The following is a 19922-nucleotide window of genomic DNA, read 5'->3' as shown; positions in this document are numbered from 1 at the left end:
CTGGGCAAATGGTGAAAGTTTTTGACCACACACAAGTCCTGTGGTTCAGTGTCCATAAAACAAATTCCAAAGGAAACTCTTACAGGTTACCTGTAGGCACAAAACTTGAGAAAAGTTACATATTTACAGGTACAGGTGAACATTACTTTTACTTATTTATATGCGATATCTAATGGGTGGTATGCCTTGTGTGGTGCTTGTAGACCTGCGCAAGACTGGTGCAGTGGGTAATGTACTGGATACACTACTGGGGGTTCTTTGTAACACAGGGATACTCGACTGACTGTGACCTCTTAGACTCACCAAGGGCACAACAGGTTCACCACTGGCAGGGCGAGGGTTCTCTGGTTCCACTGCTGGTGTGGCATCTGCTACCCGATTTTCCTGATTCTCTTGAGTCACATCTTCCTGTGCTACCAATTGGGGGAACAGCAACACTGGCACCACTATAGCATCGTTCACTCTAGTCCAATTCGCAGGGAATTCTCCAAGCACTGTGCTGACCTTCTCTTCTTCCACTATGGGTTGGATGTTATCTGGTTCTTCTTTCCTTTCTTTTAACTGGTTAGGACACAACTTCAAATGATCTCTCGATACCGCTGCCGAGGTCTCTCCTCCATCTTTACTCACAAGGTATACCTTAGTATTATCAGAGTTCGAGGGCAGAATGGTATAAGGCTCAGCTTCCCATTGATCATCCAATTTGTGCAATCTTCTCTTTCTTTTCAAGACTTGCTCTCCCGGCGACAAAGGAACAGCAGGTGCATTTTGATTGTAAAGCTTCTCCTGCTTTTGGCTTGCCTGGGCTAAACTCTTCTCCACACATTCTTGAACTCTCTTGTACTGCTGCTGCCTCTCTGTGTCCCAATCAGCATCTGGGGACGCCACTTCAGGTGTCAGGATTGGCATTCTTGCGCCCTGCCCGGTACTTGATGGTAAACTCATAGTTCGATAGCCGAGCCATCCATCGCTGTTCCAGTGCACCTAGTTTTGCAGTGTCCAAATGCGTCAATGGATTGTTGTCCATGAAGATAGTGAACTTGGCAGAGGCTAGGTAATGTTTGAACCTTTCGGTGACAGCCCAGACTATGGCAAGGAACTCCAGCTTGAAAGAACTGTAATTATCAGGGTTCCTTTCAGTGGGGCGCAGCTTCCTGCTGGCATAGGAGATCACTCTTTCTTTCCCATTCTGTACCTGCAACAGTACTGCTCCTAGTCCCACGTTGCTGGCATCTGTGTACAGCACAAAGGGTTTGTCATAATCTGGGTAAGCCAGAACTTCGTCTCCTGTGAGAGCCATCTTCAATCTGGTGAAGGATCTCTCTTACTCTTCAGTCCATTCAAAGGTGGAATTTTTCTGTTTGGTCTTCTTGGACTGCCCCACCAGGAGATTTTGCATTGGGGTGGCTATTTCAGTAAAGCCTTTGATGAATCTTCGGTAGTAGCCTACCAGTCCAAGGAATTGGCGTACTTCATGAAGGTTACTGGGCTTCAGCCAGTCCCGGATGACTGTGACCTTATCAGGATCTGGTGCCACACCTTCTGCACTGACCACATGACCAAGGTACTGCACCGTGGGCTTCAGGAGGTGGCACTTGGAGGGCTTCACCTTCAGGCCAAAATTGGACAAAGCTTCAAACACTTCAGCCAGGTGTTCCAGATGATCTTCATAGGTTTTGGAGAAAACAAAGACATCATCCAGGTACAACAGGACCGTCTCAAAGTAACATGAAGTCCCAGGCAGCACTCCATCAGCCGTTGAAATGTTCCTGGGGCTGTGCAGAGCCCGAATGGCATATAATTGAACTCACAGAGACCCATTGGAGTGGTAAATGCTGTTTTCTCCTTGTCTGCCTCTGCCGCGGGAACCTGCCAATACCCACTAGTGAGATCCAAGGTGGAAAAGTAGTTAGCAGTTTTAAGTGCAGCTAATGAGTCCTCAATTCTAGGTAGTCGGAAGGCGTCTTTATGTGTAATGCTGTTAATTTTCCTGTAATCAACACACATTCTCATGGTACCATCCTTTTTCTTTACAAACACTATTGGAGCTACCCAGGGGCTACAACTGTCTCTGATGACCCCTGCCTCCTTCATCTCTCTCAACATACTTGTGGCGCCCCCAGGAGTATGGTCACCACAGTGGCTTTGCCTTCCTGCAGGGGAGGGTAATGCCAGGCTTGGAGGTAATGATGGGTCTCTCTCGCAGTCAATCCATACATGCAACACAGTTCCACTCCAGGCCAGCAGGGGGAACTCTGAACCAGGATTAAGGGGAGGGGTGCCCTCTGAGGGCCAAGAGGAAGGAGTGGTCAGTTAGTCTGCGGAGGGTAAAGTGTGCAGATGTGGAGAGAGAAGCTGGAGGTTGAGCTAGGAAGGAGAGCTCCCTCAGCTTGAGAGCGCACGAACTGGAGCCTGGTCTCCACGGTTGTACGGATACTAAAGGGTCCTACAACAGATACCAAAGAAGTAGGAGGCTGTAAATGCTCTACTCCCATATAAGACTTGAGGCACAACTGCAGCTTGGATACAGAGCCAGGACTCAAGTGAGGAGTCCCCGAGAGAGGCTACAGCTGTCTGCCGTGCAAGTAAGGTTCTTGGGAACATCTGATAGGAGGAACTTCAGAGTAACTTAGTACTGGAGTACTTCATTCAAACAAAAGCTAGGGAAGGAGACTGCACAGCCCGTCTGCTGATAGAGAATCCCTGAGTTGCTTCCAGGCTAGCCTGCTCCGTTACCATCTGTAATCAGGACCCTGGACTGCAGTTATCAAGTAAAGGTACAGAAATTGCACCCCGCTGTGTCTTGTCTGCTTCCTACCCTTACGGCACTGCTACATCACCGTGCCATCCACCTCTACACTGCCCTGGGACTATAGCTTCACCTGTGGGGAGCTTTTACACCCTTGCTGCACCCTACCATCAGTCCCAGCGGATCTGCATGCAGCGTCGGCTTAACACCTCCCTTGCCGAGCACCACAGGTGGCGTCACGAACTATTCCATTTCATTAACTACATTCCCCCATTACTTGGACTCCCAGGGCCACGGACCGGGTCACCGCTGCTGTGACACATCCCACTGACACCGGCCCGGTACCGAGTACCCCACAGCCCTGGGAGGGCAACCCACTTGCATTCCAGCCTCTCGTCTCCATCTGGAGGCCATGTGGGCAAAGCAGTGAGGAGTCCTTCACGAGGGAATGATTAACAAAATAGGAGAGAGAAGGGGGCGCTCCTGGTGTGATACCCGGTGGTCAACTAGAGGAGGTTAGGAACAAAGTACACTAACCTGCCGTGGATATGCTGCCAGCATAACCACGTTTGCAGAGCCTGCTGTGCTTATTGTTCACCATTCGTCGTCCTGGCTTCCAGGTTCAGAGGTTAGATGGTCACAAGGGGCGTCATGTGATGCTGATGTCACCACAGGTCCTCCGTCTTTCAGGTCTTGCAGGATGGTAGGAAGTCTGCTGGGTCCGTGCTGCACCAAGCAACTCACCCAGAAGGGTGTAAAATGCAAGGAAAGAGAAGTACGGCTGATTAGGGCGCTCAGACCAAGACAGACACTTGTTTTGGATGGAAAAGAAACTTCTTTACTTGGTCATTATGTCCTCACAAAGCTTTTCGGCTGTGAATCCACCTTCATCAGATTCACCGCCAAAAAGCTTTGTGAGGACATAATAACCAAGTAAAAAAGTTTCTTTTCCATCCAAAACAAGTGTCTGTCTTGGTCTGAGCGCCCTAATCAGCCATACTTCTCTTCCCTTTATGAGGGAATGTCACACAGGATTATGGTGTAGGGTGGCCGGATATACAGTAGCAGGACCCCTCTAGTCTTGATTACAGTTACCTTAACTGCTCACTGTTACATTAATTTAGTAGTGGAACCAATGGTACAGCAATTTATCCAAAGTATCTCAGGAACCGTTTTTCAAAATAACTACACCAGGTTGTAAGTTGCTTGTGCTACTGATAGCAGTCTGCATGATCTAAACCTACTACTATGACCTGCAGTTTATCTAGAACTGTCTCCCATCAAGAAAAATTGAGACGTGATTTCTCGGCAATTGCAAAGGGAGATGCCAGCAGTGGATCTTAATGATTTGCGAGGCCAAGTGCATTTAGTGAGGCAGAAAATTCCTCAGACAACCATTAATAAACTCAAAGATAGCAGCCAAGGCGTGTAAGTGCGAGTAGTTCTGTATATGTTGCTCTAACTCAACACTGAATACATCGAGATTCTTTGAAAATGTTTCATAATTTGCATATAATTATCATGTCTATTGTAAGGTGACAGCTGGTAAGGTCCTGGATGGAATGTATTTGTCACTGAGGTAGCTAGCCTTGGTGATGTAGAACCCGTAAAAACAGACTCCAGCACAGATAGTGCTGAGAGGGTTTTTAATGGGCCCAGACTTTGGGTCCGAGTTTTAGGGATGGCCACTAAAGCTGGCAGGGATTGGCCATTTCCACACTTCCAGTTCCAGGTCTCGGAATGGCATACTTAAGGCAGTTCAGCTGCCTCATTCACTTTCTGTTAGTGATGGGCAGTCCGGCGCTTTTTCATCATCTGACCCACTTGGCTCCCTCACCAAAAAGAGTTGGCTCTTTTGGACCCCAAATGGATCTCTATTTAATATGTGTTCACCCTTAGTCTGATGATATCGACATTCCTCCCAAATACAGCCAGCCATTCACAGACCATTTCCTGGGGTGGGTGGGCAAGCTTTGGTTTCTTCGGCATGCCCCCCTGTGAGAGCCATACATATACTGCAAGCAGCTATCACTGGGGTGCCGGCTCCCGTCGGTCACAGCAGGGAGCCGCCTCTTTGCCTTGGTTCGTTCACGATCGACCCATCACTAGTTTCTGTATCTGGAGGTAGAGGTGGACAGACCTCTAGTATGCTCGTCAGATTGCCGGAGCCCAATGTGTGAACTTCCTATATCGGTTTCTTTATTTTGACACACCCTTTGTATGTCGGAGAAAAGGCTGTTTTCTGTTAATTTGCTGAAGGTTTATAACCTGAAGTAAACCTTTTGCCCCAATGACTTTGTGAGTGTGTGTACCGCTGCCAAAAACTGAGAATCTCTATGCGATCCATCCTGTGATTTTTGCAATTCCACGTCTTTTCCTTCTTGGTGTTGCGACTTCAATATTGAGGAGTGTATATTTTTTTATACAGTATCTCAGTTTTATGGTGTTTCTTGATGTTCAATATTTAAGCAACATTTAGGATTCCTTGGGCATGCTTAAAGAAGGCGAAAGACCCTCGAGAAGTCTCAAAGGCATGCAATGTCCTCCATTGCATGGTCTCAGCATGCGAGAGTGGCAATACACACCGCCGGTGAATATGGTGGAGTTGATTTTTCCTGCCATTGAATTGTATTTCAATATCATCTTTAATAGAAAGATGATGTTTGAAGAAATCTATTTTTCTGTATATTTACTACTTTAATGAGAATAAACATTCCGTAATAATCTGAACAGAAAATCTGGTGGGTCTTCCACCTGTGTGGACATACCCTGACTCTCTTATTACATATGACATTATTAGATGGAATATTTTCTCATTTATCTCATGACCTATTTTTCTCTCAAAGCCAAGACGTAGCTGTAATCACCAATTAGTCATTTTCTCATGGGCGAGGAGGTGGTAATTGTTGGCAGCCAACACGCTGCTATTTTTGACAGTGAGCACATAATTACTTCAATGTTGAATTGTACTGCACAATCAGAAGTAATCTCTTATCTTTCATTTTCTTCCATCTCCCTCACAACTTCACTTGATGCATTTTGTGGATTCCCAGGATTTGAAAAAAAAAAAAAAATTGGCCTTAGGTAACTTTTCTAGGAATGTTGTTTTTCTCTCATTGACCTCCATTGTTTGTTTTTTTTGTTAATTGTTTTGTTGAAATTTTTCATATTACAGTTAATGTGTTTCTGTCAAAAACAATCTTAAATTCACATAATCAATGAATCATATGACTTGTAATGAAAAAACACAACTCTTCAAATGCATGGTCTTCTCTCGCCTAATCCGGTTTCTTTCAGATAACTCGCTTCTTGATCCTTTCCAATCCGGTTCATGAACTTTGCACTCTACAGAATCTGCCCTTACTTTATCCAACGACCTAACAGCTTAATCTAATGGACTCATCTCACTTCTGATTGTCCTGGATCTCCCTGTAGCATTTGACATTGTGAATCACCAGCACCTCCTCGCTATGCTCTTCTCTATCGGCCTTAAAGGGGTTGTCCACTACTTGGACAACCCCTTCCAAACTCTGCCATATAAAATAACAGCCTGTACTCACCTACAGGGCCGGCGCCATTCCAACTCCCAGGGCTCATGTGATGAAGCTGACATCCATAAAAAATGAGAACTGTGTGTCACCTTTGTCCGAAAGAAATGTGAGTGAAGCAGCCCATTAGAACCTGTTGATTGGCTGCAGGGCTCAAGTTACTGTTATGGGAGACCAGGAGCCGATATCGCTGGAACGGAGCTAGCACCAGAGATGAGTACAGGCTGTTTTTTTTTTCTTAGGCTACTTTCACACATCCGGTTTTCAGCATCAGGCGCGATGCGGCGAAAAGTGTAAAAACCGGATCCAGCGCCTGTTGCCACCGGATCCGGTTTTTCCCCCATTCAGTTTCATTATTGCCGCATCGCGCCGGATACCTATGCGGCGTATCCGGTTTTTGCCTGATCCGGCAAAAACAGCCTGTCCGGCGTCTGGAAAAAACGTTCCATGTAACTTTTTTTGCAGCGCCGGACCGGCTTTTTCCACAGCGCATGCCCGGACTCTGTGAATGTTAACCCCACAAGTGCCCGGCGAGAGAGAGAGAGAGAGAGAGAGAGAGATCTCTCTGTCACCCGGACACTTGTGAGAGATCTCTCTCGCTGGGCACTTGTGGGGTTAACACTCAGTGTCTGGGTGAGAGAGAGAGATCTCTCTGTGGGGTTTAACCCCACAAGTGCCCGGCAAGAGAGAGAGATTCTCTCGCCTGGACACTGAGTGTTAACCCCACATGTCTCTCTCCACCCCCCTCTCCTCTCCTCTCCCCTCCCCTCTCCTCCCTTTCAGCAGCTGTCTCTCTGGCTGCCTCTGTCCACCTCCTCCTGCGGCTCCTTTAAATCTTGTCCGAGCCGTATCAGACGCCGCACACACATCCGGTGTCACGGCTGCAGGCCGGATCCGGCGGCCCGGCTTTTCGCCGCACGCCGCCGGACCCCACACACCGGATGTGTGAAAGTAGCCTAACATGGTGAAATTTAGTAGTGTCCAAGTAGTGGATATTGTCTTTATGGATACCGCTCTCTTGGTTCTTTTCCTAGCTCTGGCTGTATTTTTAGTGCATTTTTTTTACCTGCAGCTTTTCAATAACTAACACAATTCTGAAACTCAGCAAGGGAAATTGACATGTAGATTTTAAAACACCCCACATGGCAGCTTATATTGAGTTATAAAAAGCACAATGGGCATGAGACTTCTATAATTCCCATCTCTGCTGGAATTGTAAGATGTCTGTAAGCGAAAACATGCAGCGTCAAAAACTCACGTGGGAACTTAACCGCAAAAATATATCCCCTCCATTGTGTATCAGCAACTATCAAAGAATACAGTTACATATACAGGGCTGTAGCTATCATGGTCGCAGAGGTCACACTGCGACCTAGCCCAACCGGTGAGTGCCCACCAATGCCAGCAAATATTTCAACTGGATGTGCGTCCTTGAAAGCACATTCAGTTGAAGTGTATTGTGACTTACAGACCAGTCAGGTTTGTGTGCAGCAATATCCGCTGTCGACCAATCAGTGGCCAGCAGCTAACGTCTGTGTGCACGTGACTCGGGGCGTATGGTAGTGACGTCATGCACTCCCGTCACTTGCACGCTGAAGTCAGCTGCTGGCTTCAGAAGAGGACACTGCTTGGTTGGTGAGCGGAGGGAGGGTGAGTATAATGGTTTCTTTTTTTCTATGCATTAAAGAACAGTGGCATAATGGGAGATACAGTTGTGGCCAAAAGTATTAATACCCCTGCAATTCTGTCAGATAATACTCAGTTTCTTCCTGAAAATGATTGCAATCACAAATTCTTTGGTATTATTATCTTCATTTAATTTGTCTTAAATGAAAAAACACAAAAAGAATTGTCCTAAAGCCAAACTGGATATAATTCCACACCAAACATAAAAAAGAGGGTGGACAAAAGTATTGGCACTGTTCGAAAAATCATGTGATGCTTCTCTAATTTGTGTAATTAACAGCACCTGTAACTTACCTGTGGCACCTAACAGGTGTTGGCAATAACTAAATCACACTTGCAGCCAGTTGACATGGATTAAAGTTGACTCAACCTCTGTCCTGTGTCCTTGTGTGTACCACATTGAGCATGGAGAGAAGAAAGAAGACCAAAGAACTGTCTGAGGACTTGAGAAACCAAATTGTGAGGAAGCATGAGCAATCTCAAGGCTACAAGTCCATCTCCAAAGACCTGAATGTTCCTGTGTCTACCGTGTGCAGTGTCATCAAGAAGTTAAAAGCACATGGCACTGTGGCTAACCTCCCTAAATGTGGATGGAAAAGAAAAATTGACAAGAAATTTCAACGCAAGATTGTGCGGATGTTGGATAAAGAACCTCGACTAACATCCAAACAAGTTCAAGCTGCCCTGCAGTCCGAGGGTACAACAGTGTCAACCCGTACTATCCGTCGGCGTCTGAATGAAAAGGGACCGTATGGTAGGAGACCCAAGAAGATCCCACTTCTTACCCCGAGACATAAAAAAGCCAGGCTGGAGTTTGCCAAAACTTACCTGAAAAAGCCTAAAACGTTTTGGAAGAATGTTCTCTGGTCAGATGAGACAAAAGTAGAGCTTTTTGGGCAAAGGCATCAACATAGAGTTTACAGGAGAAAAAAAGAGGCATTCAAAGAAAAAAGCACAGTCCCTACAGTCAAACATGGTGGAGGTTCCCTGATGTTTTGGGGTTGCTTTGCTGCCTCTGGCACTGGACTGCTTGACCGTGTGCATGGCATTACGAAGTCTGAAGACTACCAACAAATTTTGCAGCATAATGTAGGGCCCAGTGTGAGAAAGCTGGGTCTCCCTCAGAGGTCATGGGTCTTCCAGCAGGACAATGACCCAAAACACACTTCAAAAAGCACTAGAAAATGGTTTGAGAGAAAGCACTGGAGACTTCTAAGGTGGCCAGCAATGATTCCAGACTAGGGATGGGCAAGTCTACTCGCCAGGGCTGTGGAGTCGGTAAGCCAAACCTGCGACTCCGACTCCGACTCCTCAATTTCCCTTACACCGACTCCAACTCCGACTCCGACTCCCACACATATTGCTTATATTTAAGTGAAAAATTTATTGTAGTACAATGTGAATCTCAGACATTTAATCATTTTTATGATCCAATAATCAAGATATTTAGATAGAACAGAATATATATTGGTGTACTACCCGGTTTTCATTCTTTTTGGTACAGATACGATATGGATAGACAGATATGGATAAATGGATAGATAGAGCAGATTTCTAATCTGCTTTTACTATTGAAAACATTATCTATGAGCTCAAAAACATTTCAGGTGATGCAGTTTTTTAAAAAGATGATCAGCTTTTGCAGCTGAAAAACGTATCCTCAAAAAACACAGGAAAAACGCTGTGTGTGAATGTAGCCTTAGATCAGGAATATAACAGCCATTTATAGGACATTTCATAACTTTCCCAAACTCCTATGAAAAAATATTCAGCACATCCTGCATTGAATTACTGTACCCAATTTATTATATATTTTAGGAGTCGGAGTCGGTCCATTTTATACCGACTCAGACTCCACCAAAATGAGCACCGACTCCGACTCCACAGCCCTGCTACTCGCTAGGACTCGTTACTCGGCGAATAGTAAGGGACTCGCTGGACTCGTTACTCGGCGAGTCTCCCAGTGATTACTCGCCCAGTAACGAGTCCAATGAAAGTCAATGGCAATCCTAGTTTTGTCAGAGTTTTTTTTTCTCACTCGCTAGACTCGCTATATCACATCGCTGTCAACAGCGAGTCTGAGCGAGTCTACGATTCCGAGTCCTGTATACTGGATTCGGGACTCGCTTATACAGAATCTGTTATGTTCCTACAAGTTTCCAAGACAGCCTATGTCAACTCACAGCGATTGTCAGCGAGTCTGAGCGAGTCTACGAATCCCGAGTCCTGTATACTGGATTCGGGACTCGCAAATATAGAATCTGTTATGTTCCTACAAAGCTTCCGAGACAGCCTAGCGTGTTAGGTCAGAAAACTTTTTTAGATGGACAAGCATGTTAGCCAATCATATTCAGTAATGTTGGTTGTGGCAGGACTATGATTGGCTTCTGTCCATCGTGATGCCTATGTCATGTATGAGTGGCGAGGCTTTATATAAGCCTTTTCCACCGCCATTTCCTCTACATTCCTGAGAGATCTGAGATAGAGCAGGGTGAGGTAGATGCTTGAGCAGATCATAGGGATTGTCAGTTAGTGTAGGGAAACTTCAAGATTCCTTATATTAAACCCAAACAGCTCTTCTGAGAGCTACCAGGAGGACAGAGGAGTACTATGTAGACTGTAGGCAGGCAGGGTGGATCAAGCCTTACAGTGCAGTGCACAATGCAGGGACTAGTGTGCAGCTTCACTGCTAGGTGTCAGCACACACACTTACCCCGCCAGCAAGTGACGCCTACAGCACCACCTAACTCCATCTCGGTGACTGTGCATTTGTCAACAATGTCACAAAAACCACAATTTCCCAAAAAAGAGGTTGCAAAGGGACGAGGTCGTGGCCGTAGCAGTGCAGGGAACATCACTTGAGCGATCTCCCTCCAGGCTGTAGTCCGCTGGATGTTATGCCCATAGGCAGGGTCAGTGGGGAGCCAAAGCAGGGGCCGAGCCTCCACCAGATCAATCAACTGCAGCGTGTTGACAGTGACACGGGCCATGATTGCTCTGTATTGCTCTGTGTGTGTGTGCGTATGTCAACTCGACTCGGATTATTTCCTGTTTGCTCAAAGCATGGTGTGTGCTAGAGAAAAATCGCTTCCCTCGCCTCATCGGCGCTAAATAAGACAAACAAATGCGAATTTGGACTCGGACACAGCAGCAACAAACTGTTGCGAGTGGGGTTTACAAATCGCCAATGCAAGCGCTTTCCGAGACACATCTGCGATTTGTAAATCGCACATTACTCGCTAAGACTCGCTTCCCCATTCATTAACATTGGACTCGCTAGACTCGCAACGAGTAGCGAGTCCCGGGATCGGACTCGCTAGAGTCAAGCGATTCCGAGTAATTTAGGACTCACCCATCACTATTCCAGACCTGAATCCCATAGAACACCTGTGGAGAGATCTAAAAATGGCAGTTTGGAGAAGGCACCCTTCAAATATCAGGGACCTGGAGCAGTTTGCCAAAGAAGAATGGTCTAAAATTCCAGCAGAGCATTGTAAGAAACTCATTGATGTTACCGGAAGCGGTTGGTCGCAGTTATTTTGGCTAAAGGTTGTGCAACCAAGTATTAGGCTGAGGGTGCCAATACTTTTGTCTGGCTCATTTTTGGAGTTTTGTGTGAAATGATCAATGTTTTGCTTTTTGCTTCATTCTATTTTGTGTTTTTTCATTTAAGACAAATTAAATGAACATAATAATACCAAAGAACTTGTGATTGCAATCATTTTCAGGAAGAAACTGAGTATTATCTGACAGAATTGCAGGGGTGTCAATACTTTTGGCCACAACTGTATATACCAAGGTGGGGGATATATATACCAGGATGGGGCACAGAATAAGGCCGGGGTCACACTAGCGTTGAATATGGATGAGTGCTATGTGATAAAACATCTCATAGCACTCGGACCACTGATAATTTATGGGGCAGCTCCCATCACCTTTTTTTTCTCGCCCGTATTCTATGAGCTAGAGAAATCGCCGCATGCTGCGATTGACACCGACACTCGGCTCGCTTGCACCCATATAAGTCTATGGGTGCGAGTGACACAGCGCACATCACTCGGATATCATCCCAGTGCGGTGCGATATACGCTGACCCCGGCAATGGAGGAGATGGAGAAATTAGTTTCTCTGCCTCCTCTGCAGCTGTGCTTCGATCTTCTCTGTGAGAGGCTCGGAGGACAGTCGCCTGACACTCGGCCCCCGCTCGCAGCAGAGCAGGAGCCGAGGGTCATTAGCATATCGCATCCGATGCTCTTGCATCAGATGCCATACGCTAGTGTGACCCCGACCTAAGGGACATATTCTTGGATGGAGGGCATATATACAGTGGCAGGTAAAAGTTTGGGCACCCCTATTCAAAGTTACTGCAATTGTGAACAGTTAAACAAGTTGAAGATTAAATCTCTAAAAGGCCTAAATCTAAAGATGACACGTTTCCTTTTTGTATCTTAGGGTACCGTTACACCTAGCGATGCACCAGCGATCCCGACCAGCGATATGACGCTGGGGACGGGGATCGCTACTTACCTGTCAGACGCGGCGATCCTGCGTCCTCCCGCCCGGCTCCACGCGTCGCTCGTCGGCGCCACAGGAAGCCCAGCAGGAAGTGACCGACGAGAAATGATCCAGCAGCTTCTCGCGCGATCAGCGATAACCAGCGGGGGAGCCGCCGGACTTTACAGCGATATTGCTAGCGATATCGCAGTGTGTAACGGGGGCTTTAGGCAAAAAAAAAAAAAAACACTTATTTTCATCTTTTACATTTTAAAAATTACAAAAAGAAAAATGGGCCAATGCAAAAGTTTAGTCACCATGCATGGCTAGTAGTAGCACCTCCTTTTGAAAGTACAGCTTGTAAACGCTTTTTGTAGTCAGCCAAGAGTCTTTCAATTCTTGCTTGAGGGATTTTCATCCATTCACGCACTGTTATTTTGAGGTCTAGCCACAAATTTTCAATGATGTGAGGGCCACTGTGAAACCTTCAGCTTGCGCCTTTCGATGGATTTTGTGTTTAGGATCATTATCCATTTGTAGAAGCCATCCTCTTTTCAACTTCAGCTTTTTTACAGATGGTGTTTTGTTTGCATCAAGAATTTCCTGGGGGCTGACTAGGCTCTGCAACTCCTGATCATGGCTGAGGTCGCAGCAGTGGGACACTCCACAACCAGCTCAACCTAAGTAGTAGACTACGTCTTAGGGCTAATACCCATCAAATCGGTCCATCGTTGTTCCTGAAAAGTCATTATGCAAGTGTCATGTTATTTTCATGAGAGTACAATGAGATTTTTATCACCTAGCTTCCGAATGACATGCATATACAATCCGTATGTAATGCGATTTTAACATTAGCTCTTACACAGCGTAATTCTCAATGTCACTTAAGGATAGTTTTCAAAGGAAATATTCTTAAACACACATATATATATATATATATATATATATATATATATCTGGATGGATGGATGGATGGATAGATATATGTATGAGATATATAATCAGTGCTTTGCGTGTGTAGCTTACTATACATGTATTTTAGTAATAAATAATATTCATTAAAAAATGGCTTTCAATCCCCCCAAATTTTATTAACCAGCAGAGGGAAAGCGGACAGCTGGGGGTACATGTTTATAACCAATACACATGAAGCTTCCCAGGCTATTAATATCAGCTCACAGCTGTATACTAAGCCTTTACTGGTTATTAAAATGGGGCACTCACCCCCCAAAAAACATAGGGTACCCCTATAATCAAAACCACCAAGTCTAGGCAGACAGCTGCGGGCTGATATTAATAGCCTAGGAAAAGGTCATGGATATTGCCCCCCTGCCAGACTAAAAACAATAGCTCTCAGATGCCCTAAAAATGGCGCATCCATAAGATGCTCCAATTCTGGCGCTTAGTCTCACTCTTCCCACTTGTCCTGTGCGTTGGCAATTGGGGTAATAGGGTTAGGGTGTGTGCACACGCTGCGGATTCTGCTGCAGATCCGCAGCGGTTTTGGCGCTGCGGTGTACAGTAGCATAATATCCTATGGGAAATGGAAACCGCAGTGCAGACGGTGCGGATTTGCTGCGGTTTCTAAACCGCAGAAAGAATTGACATGTCAATTCTTTCTGCGAATTCCGCTGCGGTTTACCATCTCCTCCATTGTAGAGGTGATAAACCGCAGGCTAATCCGCAGATACCTGCGGATTTTGCAAAATCTGCGCGGATCAATCCGCAGCATGTGCACACACCCTTAGGGTTGCTGTCACCTTTGTATTGTCAGGTGAAATCAAGCCCAGTGGTTAATAATGGAGAGGCGTCTGTTACTAACCCCATAGTCATACCGTAAATAAGAAACATCCAAAGTAAAGTTCTTTATTTGAAATAAAGACACTGACAAATTTAATTAATTTTAAAATGAAAAAGCAAAGTTATACTCACTTTTGTGCCTAATCCACTGAAGTCCATGTCCCCTGTAAAAGAATTAAAATAATAAACAACCATAATAATAATAAATAATAATACATTTTATTTTTATAGCGCCAACATATTCCGCAGCACTTTACATTTCAGAGGGGATTTGTACAGACAATAGACATTACAGCATAACAATAATCACATACAGTAGATTATAACAAATACCAAGAGGAGTGAGGGCCCTGCTCGCAAGCTTACAGTCTATGAGGAAAGAGGTAGACACGAAAGGTGGGTGGTAACAGTTGCCCTGATTGTATGGACCAGCCATAATGTTAAGTGTGTAACAGTACAGACACAGAGGGCTAATGGATGCATAAAGCATGTGGGAACATGATGCTGGGAACCTGGTTATGGTAAAACTTTTGGCTCTGCCACACAGGGATAGGTTAGGTTAATGTGTTGAGGCGATAGGCCAGTCTGAATAAATGCGTTTTCAGGACACGCTTAAAATTGTGGGGATTGGGGACTAATCGTATTGACCTGGGAAGTGCATTCCAAAGAATTGGCGCGGCACGTGTAAAGTCTTGGAGACGGGAGTGGGAGGTTCTGACTATTGAGGATACTAACCTCAGGTCATCAGCAGAACGGAGGGCGCGGGTAGGGTGGTATACTGAAACAAGGGAGGAGATGTAGGGTGGTGCTGAGCCATGGAGGGCTTTGTGGGTGAGGGTAATAAGTTTATACTGAATTCTGGAGTGGATGGGTAGCCAGTGTAATGACTGGCACAAGGTAGAGGCATCGGTGTAACGATTGGTGAGGAATATGATCCTGGCTGCAGCATTCAAGACAGATTGGAGAGGGGAGAGTTTGGTAAGAGGGAGACCGATTAGAAGAGAGTTACAATAGTCGAGACGAGAATGAATAAGAGAAACAGTAAGAGTTTTTGCAGAGTCAAAAGTAAGAAAAGGTCGAATTCTAGAAATGTTTTTGAGGTGCAGATGACAAGAGCGAGCCAGTGATCGAATGTGGGGGGCAAAGGAAAGCTCGGAATCAAGTATGACCCCAAGACAGCGGGCATGTTGCTGGGGAGTAATAGTGGAACCACACACGGAAATGGCAATGTCGGGTGTAGGTACATTAGTAGCGGGAGGAAACACAAGGAGTTCAGTCTTTGACAGGTTCAGTTTCAGATATAGTGAGGACATGATATTAGACACAGCGTTTAGACAATCGCCAGTGTTTTCTAGAAAGGCTGGCGTGATGTCAGGAGAAGAAGCGTATAATTGGGTGTCATCAGCATAGAGATGCTACTCGAAACCAAATCTACTGATTGTTTGACCAATAGGGGCAGTGTACAAGGAGAAGAGGAGGGGGCCTAGAACCGATCCTTGAGGAACCCCAACAGTAAGGGGAAGGTGAGAGGAGGAGGAACCGGCAAAAGAAACAGTAAAGGAGCGGCCGGAGAGATAGGAGGAGAACCAGGAGAGAACGGTGTCCTTGAGGCCAATGGAATGGAGCATAGTGAGGAGGAGCTGATGATCCACAGTGTCGAATGCTGCAGAGAGATCCAAGAGAATTAGCATGGAGTAATGACCATTTGATTTAGCTGTTAGCAGATCATTAGAGACTTTAGTGAGGGCAGTTTCAGTGGAGTGTAAAGAGCGGAAACCGGATTGGAGAGGGTCGAGAACAGAGTTATCTGAGAGATAGCGGATAAGACGGGAGTGGACCAGGCGTTCCAGGAGTTTAGAGATGAAGGGAAGATTAGAGACAGGTCTATAGTTAGCGGCACAGTTTTGGTCGAGGGATGGTTTTTTAAGTAGTGGATGTATGATGGCATGCTTAAATGAGAAGGGAAAACTACCAGAAGAGAGAGAGAGGTTAAATATTTTAGTTAGGCGAGGGGTGACAGCAGGGGAAAGGGACTGGAGGAGATGTGACGGAAATGGGTCACTGGTGCAAGTAGTTGGGCGAGAAGATGCAAGGAGCCTGCTTACTTCTTCTTCTGTGACTGGTTCAAAATCAGAGAGTGAGTTAGATGCAGTGGGGGAGGGAGGACAGTGCATGGTATGAGGGGATTTGGAGATAATTTCCTGTCGGATCTGGTCAATTTTTTCTTTGAAGTAATTGGCCAGATCGTCAGCTCGGAGCTCCGTGGTTGGGGCCTGTACTCTTGGATTGAGTAGAGAATGAAAAGTGTCAAAGAGACGTTTCGGGTTATTGGACAGTGAGATGATGAGGGTGTTGAAATAGGTTGGTTTGGAGAGGTGAAGGGCAGTGTTGTATGTTCTAAGCATAAACTTAAAATGGATGAAATCTTCGTGTAGATTGGATTTTCTCCACAGACGTTCGGCGCACCTGGAGCACCGCTGCAGGAAACGTGTTTGCACCGTGTGCCAGGGTTGTCGCCGTCTGCGTTGTGGTGTTCTATTTATAGGGGGTGCAAATTCATCCAGGGCACTTTGAAGTGTTTCATTGTAATGCTTCAATGCAGAATCAGGACATGAGAGGGAGGAGATAGGGGCCAATGAAGACTGCAAGTTCTTCAGAAGTTTCTGGGTGTTAATGGCCTGTATGTTTCTATAAGTCTGGACAGTGGGGGTGACCTGAGCAGCCTGGCAGTTCTTTATAGAGAATGAAAGAAGATTGTGGTCAGAGAGCGGGAGAGGGGAGTTTGCAAAATCATCCACTGCACAAAGCCGAGAGAAGACCAAGTCGAGGGAGTTTCCGTCTTCATGCGTTGGAGAATTAGTAAGCTGCGAAAGGCCAAATGAGGAGGTTAGAGATAAAAGGTGAGTAGCAGATGGGGAGAGGGGAAGAGCAATGGGGATGTTGAAATCTCCCATGATGAGGGTAGGGATGTCACAGGAGAGAAAATGTGGAAGCCAAGTGGCAAAATGATCCAGGAACTGATGGGAGGGGCCGGGAGGACGATACACCACCGCCATTCGCATGGAGAAGGGGGTGTAGAGTCTGACGGCATGGACCTCAAAAGAAGGGAAGACAAGTGAGGGTACTTGAGGGATAACCTGAAAGGTACATTTTGGTGATAGGAGCAGACCAACGCCTCCACCAGCTCTATTGTCTGATCTTGGGGTATGAGAGAAGTGTAGCCCCCCGTATGAAAGAGCAGCAGCAGCGGTAGTATCTGACTGCTGGATCCAGGTTTCAGTAAGAGCCAGGAGGTTAAGAGAATTAGAAAGGAAGAAGTCATGAATGAAGGAGAGTTTGTTACACACTGAGCGAGAATTCCAAAGTGCACAATTAAGAGAGACAGATGGCATGCAGGGAATATTAATAAGATTAGAGGGGTTTCTGAGTGTAGCAGTGGGGGGGTTTGACTTTCTATAACATGGGGGACCAGGGTTGGGAGCAATGTCTCCTGCAACTAGGAGAAGGAGGATAGAAAGAGTGAGCAGATGGTTAAGTGATTTGTGAGCGTCTCTGGTGTTGAATGGTGGGACTGGCTGGATCTGTGCAATTTAACAATGTGAAAAGAGCATGAGTGCTATACATAGGAGAGGAAAGAAGCGAGGGGCCAATATGGATGGAGTGTGGAGAGTTAATGCCAGGGCGGTGGATGTGTGTGAATGCAGCGGCCAGGATAAAATTTACACAAATGCATATGGTATATCTTTGTTGTACTCCAAATGTACAGAGAGTAGATGTATATAAATGTCTTACCTGTCTCCTGCCCTGTCTAACTGCCATGTTATAACTGCCAGAAGTACTTTGATACATGTACTTAGATTACATGTGCATAAATGCTCCCCCTAGCTAGGTCTGAATATATAGGAGGTTAAGGCTAAGTTTTTTGTTGTTTTTTTTTTGTGGCTCTCTCTGCTCGTTAATCAATCACACTAAATTGAGACACCAGGACCCAATAAAATGTTGTGGTCAAATAAACACATGTCCAGCACTACATGGATCATAAAGCACTTTGAAAAGTTTCTTGACCTCACAACATAAGGGGACAAGCAGAGTAAGTTGAAAAAAACTATATACCAGATATAAGCTTGCAGAGTTGAAAACACATAGATAGCATTCAGGATAAACTGCTTGCTGACATTGAATGGAGACACAGGAGTGGATTCAGAGCAGAGATTGGAAAAGCTGGTTACCAGATATAAGCTTGCAGAGTTGAAAACACATAGATAGCATTCAGGATTAACTGCTTGCTGACATTGAATGGAGACACAGGAGTGGATTCAGAGCAGAGATTGGAAAAGCTGGTTACCAGATATAAGCTTGCAGAGTTGAAAACACATAGATAGCATTCAGGATTAACTGCTTGCTGACATTGAATGGAGACACAGGAGTGGATTCAGAGCAGAGATTGGAAAAGCTGGTTACCAGATATAAGCTTACAGAGTTGAAAACACATAGATAGCATTCAGGATTATCTGCTTGCTGACATTGAATGGAGACACAGGAGTGGATTCAGAGCAGAGATTGGAAAAGCTGGTTACCTGTATGAAGAGAATAGAGATGCGTGTCACATTCATCCATGTTATAACTGCCAGAAGTACTTTGATACATGTACTTAGATTACATGTGCATAAATGCCACCCCTGCATGTTCCATATTCCTCCATTCCATCCTCCATATTCCTCACCTCTCCGACAAGAAGGTAATAATTCATTTGTCCCTTGACGAGTCTAGCTCTGCTACATGTACTTGGCATGCTAACCGATGGCACGATGCGAGCATTCAGCATGACAGGCAGCAGAGACACTAGTGTGCTAGTTGTTAGCACCACGCTGGATCCCTGCTATGACAGGTAGGGTCTCCGGCGTGTCCCTTCACTCACCCGTATGTGTCTATGTTGTGTAAGGTTGCATACCTGTGCTTGTTGAACTCTGGTGCAGATCCTGCCTGCTGCATTCTAATACAAACTCTGCAAGCCGCTCCCTCCAGTCTGTCCTCTGGTCCAGCTGCTGCTTTGGTCTGTCCTTGAGTGGCACCTGGCGTTCATCGGAAGCCCCAAGTCTAACCTCACCATCAGAGGCTCTAGTGAACAGTCAGGTGATTGCTTAGCCACACCCCTCTAAGCTCTTCATGGTCCGTGGCACAGTGGTTCCACAAACCACGTCGGTGACTCTAGTGCGCGGGTCAGTGCTTCGTGGTGATGTAAGAAAGTTGAGCGGGTTCATACAAAATGAACTCTGTTCACCTCACTGATTTCTTTTTATCTATCTATTCTATGTGTATATATCTATTCCATTTTGTCGGGTCACGCTGATTCTACTGTATGCGGAAGATGAAATGTTGAGTGTTCAAGGTCATGGATGCTTAAAAATTAGACGGCACTTGCATGGTCCGAGTGCTGTGTGATTTTTTTTCTCGCACCCATTGACGAGTCCCGTCCGATATACGCGGCCACGTGCAGCATGCTGTGATTTTTTTCTCAATCCGATCGCAGATGAGCAGGGAATCATAGAATAACATTGGTCCGGGTGCAGCCCGATTTTTTCCATCAGATTGCACTTGCCCATTCTTCTCGCAAATGAGTATGAGCCCTTGGTGTCCACCTCCAG

General features: G+C 45.7%; 1 protein-coding gene and 1 long non-coding RNA gene across 6 annotated transcripts in view; one reads left to right on the top strand and one right to left on the bottom strand.

The window, feature by feature from the left end:
* Nucleotides 1-12727: 12727 nt before the first annotated feature.
* Nucleotides 12728-19911, bottom strand: LOC141099129 (uncharacterized). Its single transcript, XR_012234418.1, has 3 exons — nucleotides 19229-19911; nucleotides 14410-14441; nucleotides 12728-13214 (listed from the first exon to the last, which is right to left on the bottom strand). It is a non-coding gene; the product is annotated as an uncharacterized lncRNA (long non-coding RNA).
* Nucleotides 18315-19922, top strand: part of EIF2D (eukaryotic translation initiation factor 2D) — a 70141-nt gene continuing 68533 nt past the window's right edge. Inside the window, exon 1 of one of the 5 annotated variants that reach the window (XM_073587253.1) lies at nucleotides 18315-18367. Coding sequence is in view for 3 of the 5 variants with exons in the window: in XM_073587248.1 (XP_073443349.1) it covers nucleotides 19101-19165 (65 nt within the window). In the remaining 2 variants the exon portion in view is untranslated. Of the gene's footprint in view, nucleotides 18368-19094; nucleotides 19166-19379; nucleotides 19516-19922 lie in introns of those variants that run through there. The other 4 variants (XM_073587248.1, XM_073587251.1, XM_073587255.1 and 1 more) reach the window with 4 other exon arrangements.

The sequence above is a fragment of the Dendrobates tinctorius genome, unplaced genomic scaffold (genome assembly GCF_039654945.1).
Source record: "Dendrobates tinctorius isolate UK_male_01 unplaced genomic scaffold, ASM3965494v1 ptg000098l, whole genome shotgun sequence".
NCBI classification, from domain to species: domain Eukaryota; kingdom Metazoa; phylum Chordata; class Amphibia; order Anura; family Dendrobatidae; genus Dendrobates; species Dendrobates tinctorius.
The sequence above is the reverse complement of the archived record's forward strand: the minus strand, read 5'-3'. Positions and strand labels throughout refer to the sequence as shown.